This window comes from Falco peregrinus, chromosome 2 (genome assembly GCF_023634155.1).
Source record: "Falco peregrinus isolate bFalPer1 chromosome 2, bFalPer1.pri, whole genome shotgun sequence".
Classification (NCBI taxonomy): Eukaryota; Metazoa; Chordata; class Aves; order Falconiformes; family Falconidae; genus Falco; species Falco peregrinus.
The window spans coordinates 94786389-94801909 of record NC_073722.1 but is presented as its reverse complement, the minus strand read 5'-3'; the positions used below and the strand labels follow the sequence as shown (position 1 = coordinate 94801909).

General features: G+C 40.3%; 1 protein-coding gene across 4 annotated transcripts in view; it reads right to left on the bottom strand.

Moving 5' to 3' along the window:
- Positions 1-14836, bottom strand: part of HECTD4 (HECT domain E3 ubiquitin protein ligase 4) — a 77833-nt gene extending 62997 nt beyond the window's left edge. For all 4 annotated transcript variants that reach the window (XM_055794929.1, XM_055794931.1, XM_055794930.1 and 1 more), the window contains exons 1-2: positions 14392-14836; positions 2142-2659 (exon numbers count right to left, since the gene is read on the bottom strand). In XM_055794929.1, coding sequence (XP_055650904.1) covers positions 2142-2659; positions 14392-14562 — 689 coding nt within the window. In that variant the 5' untranslated portion in view covers positions 14563-14836. The remainder of the gene's footprint in view (positions 1-2141; positions 2660-14391) is intronic.
- Positions 14837-15521: the final 685 nt, after the last annotated feature.

Here is a 15521-nt window from a genome sequence, read left to right as displayed (position 1 = left end):
TTCTTGTAGCTGATTAATCACATTTAGATCTTCAAATACAATCTGCAGGTCTTCCTAGGGCTGAGCCAAAGTGTTAGGAAGAGCTGCTGCAGACAAAGCTAGAGATGGCTTTGACCAAAATAGAAACGACCAGACTAAGTTTCTGATTACTTATGCTTCCAAACACAAATTTGGAAGCTTCTCCCCACCTTCTGAAATGATGTATTTAAATGTATATAAGGACTAGATACTTCTGAAAACAAAATTAAACTGAAGTACTTGTTGTTTTCTAATCTTGCCTAGAAGTGTGTTGCTTTACAATTTTATTGTGATATTTACAAACATATGGAGTTTGTAACTCTAATTGTAAGTCTTGTTCATTCATAAGTTGAATACTTTTTTTGGAGAACCTATTAAATCTGTATGTTAATATAGTGGAATACATCTGTTTTTGTAGAAATAAAGAGATACAGAGGTCTTAAATATATTTTTCAGTTTCTCTTTTAAGGGTCAGGGTATTAGGAAGAAGCCACTTTCCAAAAGACATGGTGACTTTATCTCCAGCCATAATACTTAGCTAAATACAATAATCCTGAATGCGTCTTAGGTGTGACAGTAGTCAGTTATGAATTGATTCCTTCAGAAGCATGACTGATCAATTGAAGAGATCTTTTCCATGCACTCTGCTGAATAGAACCTTTTGCTTTCTGTCACACACAGTCAGTCCTGGCATCTTAACTTCCCTCCTCCACCCCCCCAAACCCCGTTTTCCCTACTGTCATTTTCAGCTGTATGCTTTCACTGATAAAACTCAGCTTAGAGAAAAATGATGCTGAATACTTTAAAGCACCTCAATTAATTATTTAAAGCAATATTTACCCTGTTGTTTTATTCTTAGTTACACGAAGCGCCCAAGATCGCAACTAGGAACCTCAATAATAGCCTCATTTTAAAGGCTTTTTCTTCATAATGGTACCCAACGCATAACTTAAACATGTAAAGAAAAAAACTGAAAGCTTTCATAGGTGAACAGAGCATGTCAGTGTATTACAATTCTGTAAGCAATGCAAGACAGATTTCCAAAGAAAATATAAGATAAACCTTCATTTCAAAAGCTGTATTTGAAATTTAGCTCTTTTACAAATTCAGCTGCAAAAGAACATCCCATACTTCCTGAAAATTGACATCTGGAAGAAAAATAAATGAGATTGTGTTTATCTAATCCAATTTATCTGAGCTATGTTCAAGTATATTGCCTATTAGATAAGGCAGTTGTCAGTGCAGAAGAGTTTGCCACATACAGTAAATTTCTCATTGACTTCATTAGGACAAGTACACTAGAAATTAAGTGTTTTTCATTTGAATAAACCTTTTTCTGAAGCAAATCATGACATCTCCCGAGAACCTCAACATCTTAAATCTGACTAAAACCTGACAAAGCTGCAAGCTGAGAAACATGAAAGCCAAGATTTTCAAAAGGCTACTAGTGACTTTAGTTAGACCTACATTTATAGGGCTTTCCAGAAGTTAAGTTTTGTATACTCCTCCCCCTTTCTGCAAGCCCCATCCCCTAAAAAGGGTAAGATTTCATTGAAAGCCATTATGGCCACTTTGTCCTCAATCACTTGACTGTGCTAAACCCATGCGGGGCACTGGATAGTTCGACCTACACTGCTTGAACTCTTCACTGGCAACAAAATGAAAAAATGCCTCCAGATGTTTCACAGGCAACACTGAAATCTGAAACTAATTGCCCTGAAACTTGGCAGTAATGCCTTCTACAGCCAAATAAAGGTGCATAAACTACAGAATTAAGGGGGTAGTACAAAGGGAAAAGTGAGACAACTTCCCTCCATGATAAAAACATTTGGAACTATTCCTAGAACAGATCACTGCAGTAGAAGCAGCAATATGCACAAGAGGCATTTCTAACCTAGATCCTTCTGGTTTTACATATGCTAAACACATGCAAAAAATAAATGCTTAGCTTATCAGCTGCACCCTTTCCAAACCAATATTTAAATATTAGAAAGAAAAAGACTAGTGTAACCCAAAAATTAGTATCAACAGTGTGGTCACATAATTTTTGTTTCTTACATTTAAATATAAACACTTACTACCAATATCAACCACAACAGGTCATTTCAGTACAGCTTCCTTACCTTGCACAAGCCAAGGCAACTAGGGCAGCAGCAGCATTTTCTTTTTGCTTATATGGAATCTGTTGACCTGAAGCAGAAGTGTCTTCCAGCCAGGAGCACAGCAAAGACTCTATCCCATTAAGACAGTCAGCTGGTTCCTTAGTCAAACTCAAAGGCTGGCAGTCTCGAAGGCAATTCAATAGCACCTCAGCAGTTATGTTACAGAGGGAAGGGTCTGTTCTACTTTGAGACTGAATGAGGGGAAAGACCAATAGAAGGCCCATTCGTGAAGTAAATGGTGCCTGTTCAGGCTGCTGTAACAAGCCTTGACGCTTGAGCAAGGCCAGAGCTTCTTCATCCCCTGAGCTCTCCCGGTCATGCTGCTCCTCCAAGGCTAGCTGGCGCTGGGCATTCCAGAGTCCACGCAAAGCGTTTAGTCGGTACTCCAGCAGTCGAGCATAAGCATTGCTCTGGTTTCCACACACAGATCGTAAGCGCTCAGCCAGCTCTGTTGGATTCTTAGTCTCAAATGTTAGTATCTGAAAGGAGGGAAAAGTTGGTATTTATATAGGTTTTCTTTTCCTTAAGGCAGGAAGTAACATTTGCCTGTAGTATGATTTCTAGATCAGCTGCCCTCTACAACAGACTGGGGGGTGGGGTGGGTGTATTTTTATTTTTTTTTAATTTCTGGACACAGACAAAATTGCATTGGAGGCCAAAGAGCATGCAGGTGGTATGAAGTCTCTTATTGTTGACTCAACACTGTCACTGACGCCTGGCCTTGGGAGCTGCTAACAAGAGATTTAAAAACTTTTAGTCACGATTCTAAACCAACAATAATATAGACTGTAAAGAAAAGAACGTACAAAATAGTATTTTTGAAATAAAGACTCTCCTCTCCTGGAACATTTTGGTTTTTGGTAATTGAGGCAATTTTGCTAAGAACTTCAAAAGGACTGAGGGGGTAGAGGGTCCCAGGGGCTGAGTTTAGAGCCCTTGTAGGGAAACAGGTCAACAATATTTTGTAACAAGGAAGTATACATTCTAGTTTCAGATCTTTTCAAACAAACAAACAAACGAACCAATTCTCTAAAAATGAACCAAGAGTTTCATTATATGCTCTCCCTCCCCCATTTTCTCCCTCCTCAGTTTTATCATATCACACTTCGCTATGCCTTGCTCAAAATATTTCCAGTTGCTGCCATAGTTTAAAAACCTAGAAGTCTAATCACGATTTCAGACAGAAGAGGCCTTTTCAGCACTTCTAAATAAAATTGGAGACAAAGCTGGAACAACAGAAAAGAAGTACAAGAAACGTATTTATGGGTTAGTACCCAGCCCGGTACTTCAAAGAACTCGGAATTCAAAGTAATTTACAGATCATTTTTCTCCCTACAGCATACAACAGCAGCTGAGGTCAAAGTCACTTAAGCTATGGCAACCTCAAGGAAAGCAATGAGCCATTTTCTGGTACTTTGGATCCTGTGTCCAAAGGGCTTCTGCCTGTATGCTGGGCTGCCTTGTCTCATCTGCTCCCAAACACACCCTCTTCGGCCCATCTTTATGCTGTAAAGCTCTTTTCCCTCATTTAATAAAAAACAAACAACAACCAAAAAAAAAGGAAAGGGGTATGCCAGAGATTGAGAGATGCAATAGGCAATTTCATACAGGGTTGTCTGGTTTTGGTTGGGGTTTTTTTAATTGTAGGCAGTAGTCATACAGAATGTGAAATAGATGTTTATGTCTAACTGTAGATTTTTGAACAGCTTGATAAAACGCTTCAGGACAAATCACATCTGCCATTTTTACAAATACCCTTACTGAAGTCAATGAAACAGCTTTTCAGTAGAACACTGATCATTAGTGTCATGAAAAGTTCACTTTAAAGTAATTCACATAATTACATTTGAATAGATGTTAGCATTTAGCTTCTTAAAACCAATGAACCTCTTTTAATTAATTTCTTCAAAAAGATTAAGAATATTAATCCCTAAACCATATATTACACATTTAAAATAACTACCTCATTAATTTGTGCGTTCTGTTGTCTCAGAAGTAAGTCTAATTGTTTCCTGTTATAGATGCAATCACTTTCTAAAACAGTTTGCTTTTGACTTTCTTGAACTGAACTAAATAGGTGATGGATCCTCTACCAAGTTATAACAAGCAGCAGAAGTGGAAGAAGAAGAAAATTAGTATTTTCATCATGAGAGTGAAATGCTGAAGAGAATAGGTCTACAGTCTCCCACTATGCTAATAACAAAGACACCACAAAACAAGCTGTGGTATGCTTAGGTGGCTTTCCCTTATAGATTATACTTCCATGGGCAAGAGGCAGCTGCTTATACTCTTCTCCCCCCTGCCCATAAACACAGTGAAACCCTGCAATCCACACCAGATAATATTTCAGAAAGTTGTGCCCGCCTAAATTATAAGTGTACCGCTGTGTAAATTCACTAACTTTGTACAGCCTCATGTGGACTTTGAGCCAAATCTGTACCCAGTATGTAGTAATGAGCAGAAGGTTTAAATATTCAAACACATGAGAACTGCTTTATTTCAGCCAAATTGCATTGCAAATTGAACCAAAGACTGAGTTCCAATTGCAAATGATGAATGTTTTTTCAGTTTCCTTCAAGTTACCAATGTTATGTTTGGTGGGTTCTCATCAACGAAACCGTAACCAAATTGCTGCAGATAATTTAACCTTGCAAATTTTGTCACTACTATTGGGTGCAACTGAAGGTACACTTGCGAAAACTAGTCACACCATCTTACACACTCCTGTTCCTCAAGTCCCACAGTTTAGTAGGAAGACAGATTTTTTGTCTTTGATATTGCTCTACATTTCTAAGTCTGCCTTGTATAAATCAAGACAATAAGTCAGTGTCAAATATTTGCAGGTACGCTGATGAAAAGCCTTTCCCTACTTAAGTTTTATTTTCTCACTGATCTCACAGTTTATAATTTGCTTTGTAAGCGTAGTATGGTCTGTCTGGAACTGTTAAGAGCGTTTTGCTTTAGTCTTACATAAAGGAAATAATATACCGTTAATCAAAACTAGTGCTTAAGTATACTAGAGTCAACAGATTTAGAACAGTTCCAAAACAGGACTTCCAGATTTTTTGAAGATAAAGTGATTTACATAGTCTAGTTTTCATACACAGCTTATGGACCCAGTGAAAAAAACTTAACCATTCAACATAATTTGAAGGTGTAAGTAGACATTTGCACTCCCAGAAAATAACAGGATATTTAGTGAAAGGTGTAAGGTCTTCTACTATACAGGAGCCTTCAGAAAATCTTGTTGAAATCTGCTTTCCTCAAGACATCTTACTGACAAGTAAGTACTCAAAGCTACCTCCAAAACCAAATTTTCAGTGACTTGCTGTGACACACAACTCTGGAGCTTTCAGGGTTCAGACACACTCCTAAGATCTTGCCACACACGGGGGAACCATTGTGGTTCTGACTGGTTAGCAACACACACCTCTTTCTAACCCAACGCCAATAACAGAGCTTGACTTGGTCCATGCTATATATGTACACTATATACATACTTAGTCTAAAGACTCCACAAAGGAATCACAGCCCTTGCCAAGGTTTCCTCAGCACACTGACTAGTTTTCTCGTATCTTCAGGCAACGCTTTTTACCTAGAAGCTACCTGAAGCCAAATCAAATCAAAATAAAATGCAAGTAACAAACACACCACATTTATTCACAAACACTGGTAGTTGTATCGTCTGTTTCAGAATTTATAGAAGACACAGGTGAGGAAATAGAAAATCTATGCTAAAATGACTTGTAGATTAAATCAGAAAGGTCTTCCCCATCCTCTACACAGCTGATCTGCCTCCCAAGCACATGGCTGTCAGAGCGCCTGCCACTCTGAATGCCTTTTGCCTGAGGCTGCACCCACTAAAGAGGGTTTCTTCAGGCTATAAAAGCTGGCATACTCTGCCAGATTCCCCTTTTTAAATCCCCCCACAAAATTTAATCCTCCCTGAAATTAGTTTTTTTCTCTTCCTATCCAGATCTGACCATTCTCTTTGTTTAAAATAAGCACAGATTCATTTCCCTGCAGATGCACGTGTTTTACTCAAGCTGTCTTCTCCAATACTTCACTGAACAACTATTCCTCATTCAGCAAGAGCTAAAATTCCCTCTCCCCTGCCTCCTTGATGCCTCAGTATTTACACTTGAGTTTGACCTCTGATTTAGGACTAATTTCCAGCATCCTTTTGTTGGCAATATTTGGGCATGTTGCCTCAATATTTACCTGTATAAGGCTTGGGAAGATGTCAGAAGCAGACACCCAAAAGCTAGCACTTCACAAGCAGTCATCTGAACCAGTAAAGACTTAAATCACTTCACAGCACCAATCATTTCTGACTAACAAGGTCTAAAGACGATAAAAAGGATGTAACAATCACATGGCTTTGCCATTAAACAAGTTACCCAAGTATCTACTTATATCTCAAAAGACAATCTCTAACAGAAACAGCAGCGTAACAGTAACATCATCAAGCTAAAAACACAAACATGCTTAGAAGGAAGAATGTTAAACAAAATCTGAAAATACAGATTATATTCAGAATTAGCAAAAGATAACCAGCCAAGCCACAAAACCAATGCAGATTAATATACCATTAATACAAGGGCATGAAAAAGTTAAGACGCTCAGTAGCAGTTAAAATAACCTAGTCATTTTATAAAGACAAATGTAAAGAGAATTCAGAGAAAAATTAAAGTCTATCTACCTTCTGTACTTTCGTAGTGTTAAAAATACTCCGTTTTCTGCTTTTAGATAAGACATTAACATTTTCCTCAGGAACAGTCAATAATACTAACAAAATACAAATCTTTATAATAGAAACGTAAAGTTTTAAAGAATAACTTCTAATGAACAAAATGGCCCACACTGTCAGTGGGAAAAGTGTAATTATATTGTAACTGAGTAATTCCAGTATAAATTCTAGTGTAACCAAGACACTAAAATTGTGGGAAAAAATAAACATCACTTTTTAAGATCTTTTTCTATATGCGATGTTATAAGTAGGGTAAACATCACATTGACATTTTTTGCAAATGAGAACCATAGTGTTCAGTCACTTTCAAATTACAGTTCATACACTGTTGACTGCGACCACTGCCTGTTTTCTAACTTATGTCTACTTCTTGTTAGCAAAGACTACCTTTGAAAAGTTTTGATTTTTAAAGTCTCACGCTTAACAGCCTGAAGTTACATGTAATTAAAAACTGTTAGTAAAGTTTAATTGTCACTATTTTAATTTTGCAGTATTTTGCCCTTAAATGTTATTTTCTTGTTTAAAATTTTAAATCAATTTTAATAAACATTTTAAAATGGTTGATCCAAAGTTCAATCACTAATGGGTCATCAACATCATCTTTAACACTGAGAGGCACAAAAGGTACCTAATTTTAGATCATCAACTGTGGGAAGGATGTCATCTTTCCTGCTGTATCCAGTTTTTGTCCTATTTCCACCTACCACATGACATAACCAGATACTTCCCATTAAAGAGTATTTCTGCCAGTACTGCTGCAGAAAGTAGTCACTGGCATTCACTGTTTGCTAGGATAATGTGCTTCTCTACTCGTAGTAAATAGCAGAGCTACTACAATTAAGACACACTAAGCTACATGAAGGGGTTTAGTCTAAGGTTTTATGACCACATTAAGTAAATTTAAAGTGAGCTGCCACTAAAAGGCAGGTTTCTCCCCTGGCTACAATTCCTGCCCCCTCATCCTCTCCCTGGTGTTGGCAGTAATGCCTGTGGGGTATTTTTTGTTGTTTGGGTTGGTTTTTCTTTCGTTTATTTTTATGTTTTGTAGAGTGGAAATGAAAGAAGAAAATGCATGGCCAATGACAGACATGAGAAAGGCCTTTTTTGCAATAGCTCTCCCAATGTACTAGCTTAAGTGACAGTCTTGGGCTGATTATGCTGGTTTCATTAATCAGTTTTAATTCCACTACAAAGGGAACTGACAAGCAAAGAAGTTGTTCACAAAGGTGTGTTTTTTCCTGAAGTTACATATTTTAAGTGAAAGCCTTTAAAACTCCAAAACAGCATTTAATTCTTTCTCTACATAATTAAATTGGTTGAACTTCACACAAAGATAACTTCTTGAAGACTGTGGTACATTTACCAATACCAATTAGATCCATAATAGCCCCATGAGTATTAAACAATTATTCCCATTTCACAGGAGGAACAAACTATACAGAAACATAGAAACAACCTTAAAATCCTAAGTTACCTTTAACAGTGGCATGAAAAAATTAACTACGTTACAGCTATAAGGTCACTCCTCTTGTACCACACAGTTAACATACAGGGAACAACCACTTCAGTCTGTTCTTTTGTCTCTAGAAATCCAAATAATGTACAAAAGACTGAATTACAAGATTTATAGATTCTGGTATTTCTCATATAGAATAATTGACCATTTTAAAAGTACCCTGAAAATTGAAATAGACATCAAAATTTAAACTGTTCCCATAAACAACACTGTATACAGACTCCTCATCTTCCACTTTCTGTTGTTCTGCTGGTTAACAGCATTTCTGCTAACAATTTCTGAAGACACACAGTAGGAAGCTGTCAGTGCAAACACTGCCTTGATTTCTTCTAAAAGATTTTCCCAAAGTCTTCTATAAGGCTTTTTGTTTTATATGCCTGTGTGTTTGTAAAATATATAAATACATGCAAACATTTTCACCCTGATGTTTCAGAGATTGAAATTTCATAGGCTCTTAGCAGCTGCTGCATACTTTAATCTTTTAGTGTTGCAGTTGAAAAGTGCAAGTTTTAACATTGTTCTGATTTTTTCTGCTCCAAGAAATTTTAACTGTATCACCTTGTTCAAAGCCTCTACTGATTCACAATCCTGTATAACAGCAGTTTTTTAACAACTCAGCCAAAAGCATGAACTATTTTCCCTTGTGAAAGCATTAGAAACCTAATTGCTTGCTCAGAAATAAGCACTAGGAAACCTGTGTCTTTTACTGCATACACAAAATTGTACCAAACAATTTTTTCATAACTGTAGAAATTTACCAAATAACCTTGATATCCGATATGAATTACAGAGTGCAAGCAAGCTGTAAACACACACACACAAAATGGTACAAAAGTTGTTTCTGTATTTGTTCATTAAAATATTTATTTGGCTCTTATTTTAGTAGTAGATGAAAATGTCTGCAAAGCGTAAAGAAAATCTTTGTCATTTAGACATCCGAGAGTGCAAATCACTGAACTAACCAGCTGCAATTGGTAGTAAGAACTATATTAGGGAAACATATTTGCAAATTCATCCTTTAGAATATCTAAATTATCTAAATTTATTATCTAAAGAATAATAAGAATAATAAATAATAAGAAGAATATTTCTCTACTAGGATAACCAAAACATGACTTTAAAATAAAAAATAAATTAAAAATAAAAAGCCAAGAGGCATGGTAGTCCATATTATAAAAGTTTAATAAATTAAAAGATGTCATTTTATGACAATTGATGGTAACAGCAGCAACTCTCCTGGAGATCAAATCACACAATATTGGTGGTTTACATAATGATCTAGTAAGAATAAGCTTAAAAGGAAAGCAATCAAGATTTCAGAGTCCCCTCAAAAAGCAAGTGAGAGGCTTACAGTAATGCCGGAAAGAATGCCATCAACTCCTGTGCAGAAGTAACAGCCAAGGCTCACATTTGTAAGGTTATATTCGCATGCAGAGTTAACTACAAGAACTAACTTAACCTGGTGTTACTTCGAAAGCTATAAAGCCTCTCAAAAGAGGAATACTGGATATTTGAAGTAGAAGTGTGTGCAAAAGGCAGGACTAGGGAAGTTACAAGCCTAACATACATGCCTGGATCGGCAGTTCCCAAGCTAGAGGTTGTAACCCCAAGAGGGGTCATCACTTAATAAAAAGTCAATTGTTTATGCTGGCATTAGGAATTTTTATCTTGACAGAGGTGAACCTTGTAGATGGAAGGAAGGTCACAACCAGGAAGATTTGGGAAGCACTGACCTAGATAATTACAGACAACTACTCTCTCCTTCAGCAAAGAAAAGGGACAAAATGTTTCTTATAGTCCATGAAGAAAACAGGTGAAAGCTTCAAGTTTAGCAGACACTTTCAAGTCTAAATAATTTTGACAGAAAACACAAGTTAGTCACAGGACTGGCACATGCTGTTAAAACAGCACTGGACTTCAGTTGTTCAACTTGCTCCTAGAGGGCTAGCCCAGACCATACTGGGGGGAAAAGCAAAGGGCGCTACTTTTTTTTTTTTTTTACACTTATATTTCATTAAAAATACATATCTGTAGTGCACGGTGACAGCCGTCCAGTGGCATCTCATACTCTGTCCTATAATAACAGAGCTTGACAAGAGTGAAAACATTGGATAACAGATATATACATGATCCAGATAGGTATAGAGATAGGAGCTATACTTCAGCTTCATGTTAAAAGAAACAAAAAACCCAAACAAAACCAAAATATGTATTTAGAACTTTTCCAGGCTATGCAGGAGAGCAGCAAGAACAGATATCCAAATGACTATTATCTCCGTTAGGCTGTTCTGTAGAACAGAGTGCTTATGAGTTAAGTGGAGCAACACATAAGGTTGTTCTACTTCATACTGTGACTATATATTGAAGATTAGTCTTTCTTCCCACTTATTTCCTTGTGGGAAAAAATAACTGAGCCAATCACTAACTTGCTGGAAAATTGCTGATACTGCAAACTTAAAAACTAATGAAAATACCGGCCACAAATGTGAAGATCAGAAAGGCAGCCTCCTCAAATGGAAGGATCACAACAGTAATGCATGTCAACTAAATTAAATTGCCTAGATAAGAGTGAATGCTTTTTTGCCATCACATCACTATGTCATCATTGATGTGAGCAACCAATGATCAGTAGTGTCATTCTTAATAAGTTACCAAGGGTTAACACATCAATTTATATTGCTGGCACTCTCATAAGTCTCAGCATGTTTACTCTGGCATACTGGCTGATTAAAACTACACGGTTTAAGGGACCTCTCCCTTCAGACATACCTCTTGCCCCAGTCCCAGGGTTTATTGCCTCTCTGAAAGACGTTTGATTGGGAGGATTCTGGAAGTGCTGCAGTTTCCACTGTGGCACATTAAAGAACAGCTCATCTTCCACTAAGCTGTCCCTCCTGTGCAGGTATTGACATCCAGGGCAGTATATTCAGTTGTTAGTCACATAAGGTCATCTCCAAGAAGCAGAAGACTTTGCACTTTCAAAGTCATTTCTCTGTATGAAAGGCTTTAAAATAAGGGTGCAAACGCTTGCATAACTGCTAACTAATCTAGGCCTCATTTGACAAGAGGATTTTATTGGGAAACCAGGTGCAGCTTTTATATGCACAACATTACAAAATTCTATCAAATTTTTTAAAAGTGCCCCCTTTCTTTTTGGTAATACATTTTCTTTGTAAATATGCTGACAGTCTAAGAAGTTGGCATACATCATTTGTAACACATAAAAAATAAAAATAAAAACAAAAACACCCCCCCATATACACTCTTTAAACCTAAAAATACTCCCAGAACAAGTTACCTTTAAATGAAAGAGAATGTTAACACTTCCACAACCACTACTAAGAAAAAAAAAACCCCAAAATATATTAAAAAAGAAAAGTAAAAGTTGTATGGGAGTCAAAATAACAAAGTAATAAATTTTCATAAACCTTCCCTGGCATAATACCAGTACTGTAACACTTTTCCTCTGCTTTTCTTTTTATAAATAGGCAAAACCTTTGAACAGAAGGACAAAAGAAACACATCCAAATACACTGACATCATTCACCAATAAGCTCTTTAAAGGGATATTTAAGCAAACCAGACCAGAATGATACCTCCTGCCCCAAAAATACCCATTTAAGTATACTACATTTTTTAATTAAGCACTTCATATCAGAAATTCAGTCAGGGTTCTGACCACCATTGATGAAGCACATGAAGTGTATTAAAGAACTTCACTAATCAAAGCAGCAGCTGCAGCATCTCTTACCCTTGTCCAATAACATATCCCAAGAGATTTCTATTTGGACCATTTTCAAATATCTTTATTACACTGCAAGCCGGAGCAGAAATAGTGCAAATGAGCTTTTCGGTGTATCAGTCGATTGCATGGCCACACTTCAATAAGATGCATGCACCTATTTCCACAAAATGGCTCCTCAAAGCCATTCCAGTTTACCAAGGTAGTCCTTTATTTGAAAAAACAACATTAAAAAGAGGCAGAGAAAAGTTATGAGCTAAATAATTTACATTTACACCACTTGAAATTTCACTTTTTTTTAACCTTCCCCCCTGAATACTAAGAACTATAGACTGTTTTACAAACAAGACCTGAAAAATAAGTCACTCACAGCCATCAATTCTTTCAGTGGAAGGAAATAAAATGCTTTAATATTCTGCAACTTAAGACTATAGATCAAAGTAAGTACCATAGCAAAAAGTCTTATTTATTCATTTATCTTAAAGTTTCACACTGCAAACACGCATAAAAGAAAAAAATCTCTGGAACAGGCAAAGTTATGTGAATCAGTGGCACTGGATTGTTGAAACGCTCATGAAAGTGTCTTAAAAGACAAGACACTGTAACAGTAATTCCATTCCTATCTCCCCCAAACAATTATAGTTACATAGACATTCCTCGCACTACAAAAAATTCTCCAGAGCTAAAATGTTTGTCAGGTGAAGCTGTGTGTCAACTTTCAGGCTGGAACGCACTTCTGGTCTAGCAAGATCTTAGAAATAAGATTTAGTTTGCGTTTTCATTTGCTTTTTAAAGGATATCCTCCTTTATTACAACATAACACAAATAAAGCTGTGGGAGCATGTATTTTTCTAACACAGTTATTAGACTTGATGCTGCTTCTAAAACTATGTAATGAAAAAGAAGTATTTTCTTGAATACAAACTGCATTGAATGCCAGAGTGGAGACCGATCACAAGGGAGAATCATTCCATGTTTATACAGAGAGGGGTAAGTCATCCACCTTAAAAGTCTCTGTTTTCCTGTTCATCTGATATTTGCCAACATCCCTGTCATGGGAACAGCTAATGTTCCCATCCCAGTCCCCAGCATAACATCACATAGAAAAAAAATGCACATTCAGCAAAAAAATATCTTTCCTTAGTTAAGGCTGTGGGAAGTTTTCATAAGCACCATAAAGACTCCACATCACAAGGTGAACAAAGATGTTGTCAGAACTGCAAGCCTGCCTCATGGGTTCTTCTTAGCAACACCCCAGTTAGCAGCCACAGCCTCACTGAGGGGTTCTGCGGCCTAAACGCTTGTGACCTAACATAGCACAGAGATAAAGCTCCTGCTGAACCATCCCCTCTCAGCTCACACCACTCGGCTCCTCTGACAAAGGCCCTGTGTCATTGCAAGCCACATTGCTGGAGAAGAGGGCGGGGTGAAAGAAGAGAAGGGAGGCACACAGGAAAAAAAAAATGCGGTCTACAAAATAGATGCAACCTACAGTCCGTGACATTCAGTCCTTCACCGTCTCCTCATAAGATAAAACAGCTGTACCATCTGCCTGCAGCCAAAACCACCAGCAGTTTTGAGAAGGTAAAAAGCTGGAATGAAAATCTCAGCTGCCCTCCTGGCTCTTTAATAACGATCACTGTCAGCAGACTAAATAAAACACCCAGACACCCCAGTACCCTAAGCATCTTATTGTAAGTCTGATTAATTACAAAGCATCTACAAGTAACAGCAAAAAGACACAAACCCATGAATAAAAATAAATGAGCCAAAGGCCACACTGAAATACATGAAGCATGATTCGGATTTGCTAACCCTACCGATTCAAAACAAGAAGGTAGCACCAATACTTCACCCTCCATCTTCATTAGCACCTCACCACCCTCCGGACCAGCTCCACTTGCACCATTATTTGAAATAAATTAGATCGATTTAAAACAAGTACACCGCCTTAATACCAGCTGGCCCCATACCCCAAATTTTTCACTCTGCATCCGCATCCACTCTTCTCCACCCCAGCCCTCATCCTCCCCTTGTCATTCCCCGTTTGCCCCCCAACCCCATCCTCCTCCTCCCCTCAGGCCCCTACTTCCACTATGCCCCCTCCCTCGAGGGCCTCCTCCACCTCCACCTCCTCCTCCCCACTCCCTCGCCCCTACCCCCGTCCCTCCCTCAGCTCGGGGGGGCCGCGGGCCCGGCTCACCTCCAGCTCGGTGTCGCCGGGCTCGGCCACCCCAATGATCTCGCTGGGCAGCTCGGCCAGGTCGGTGACCCGGATCAGCCCGTCGTGCAGGAAGATGGTCTCCTCCTTCACCGACAGCCACTGGGCCGAGTCGGTGGCCGCCGCCGCTGAGGCGCCCGCCGGAGACCCCATGGCACGGCCGGCAGGGGGGCTCCGCAGGGCTGAGGCGAGGCGGGTCCCGCTACCCCCCCCATGGCGGGGGCAGGGCGGGGGCAGGGGGGTCTCCAGCAGCCTGGGTGCCGGACAGCCGGAGCGCGGTGGGCAGCAGCGAGGAGCGGCGCGCTGCCACCGCGGCGCCAGCGGACCGGGGACCTCCGTGAGCCGCCGTGCCCGCCCGCAGCCACCACGTCCCGCTCCCTCCTCACACACACAGGTGACAGCGCGACGCCATGTTGGGGGCTGAGGCGGGCCCGGCATGCACTGCGCGAGGAACAATACACCCTCCCCCCCTCCCAGCCCCGAGGGGCCCCGCCCCCGATCCCGCCCCCCGCCCCTCGGTGCCGCCCCCCGGGCTCGGGCGACGCCCCCGACGCTCCGCCCCCAAGGGCAGCTCCCACCGGCCGGCGCCGCGCCCCGTACCGTGCGCGCTTCTCTCAGCGCCTCACCCCCCGCCCCGCACCGTGCGCGCTCCCTTCACCGCCTCTCTCCGCACCGTGCGCGCTCCCCTCACCGCCTCAACCCCTCCCCGCGCCGTGCGCGCTCCCCTCACCGCCTCAACTTCTCACTCCCGCCCCGCATCGTGCGCGCTCCCCTCACCGCCTCGCCTTTCCCCGCCCCATGCGCGCTCCCCTCACGCCTCACCCCGCACCGTGCGCGCTCCCCCTCACGCCTCACCTTCCTGCCCCCGAAGGACCCTTTCTCCAGCCCCTGGGCCGAGAGCTGCCCCCTCAGCTCCTCACCCCGATGGTGAGGCCGCTCTCCTCAGGGCTTCCTTCTTCAGCCTCACCTTGGTTAGTCAGGACCCCTCCGAAACCACCCTTCTCTCTCAAGGACTGATCCCTCTTGGTGCTTTCGTTCCCCACAGGGTTGCTTCTCCCCTCCCAGGAGACGAGGGGTTCCTTCCTTTTTTTGTCTGTCCCCCTCTCCTTCCA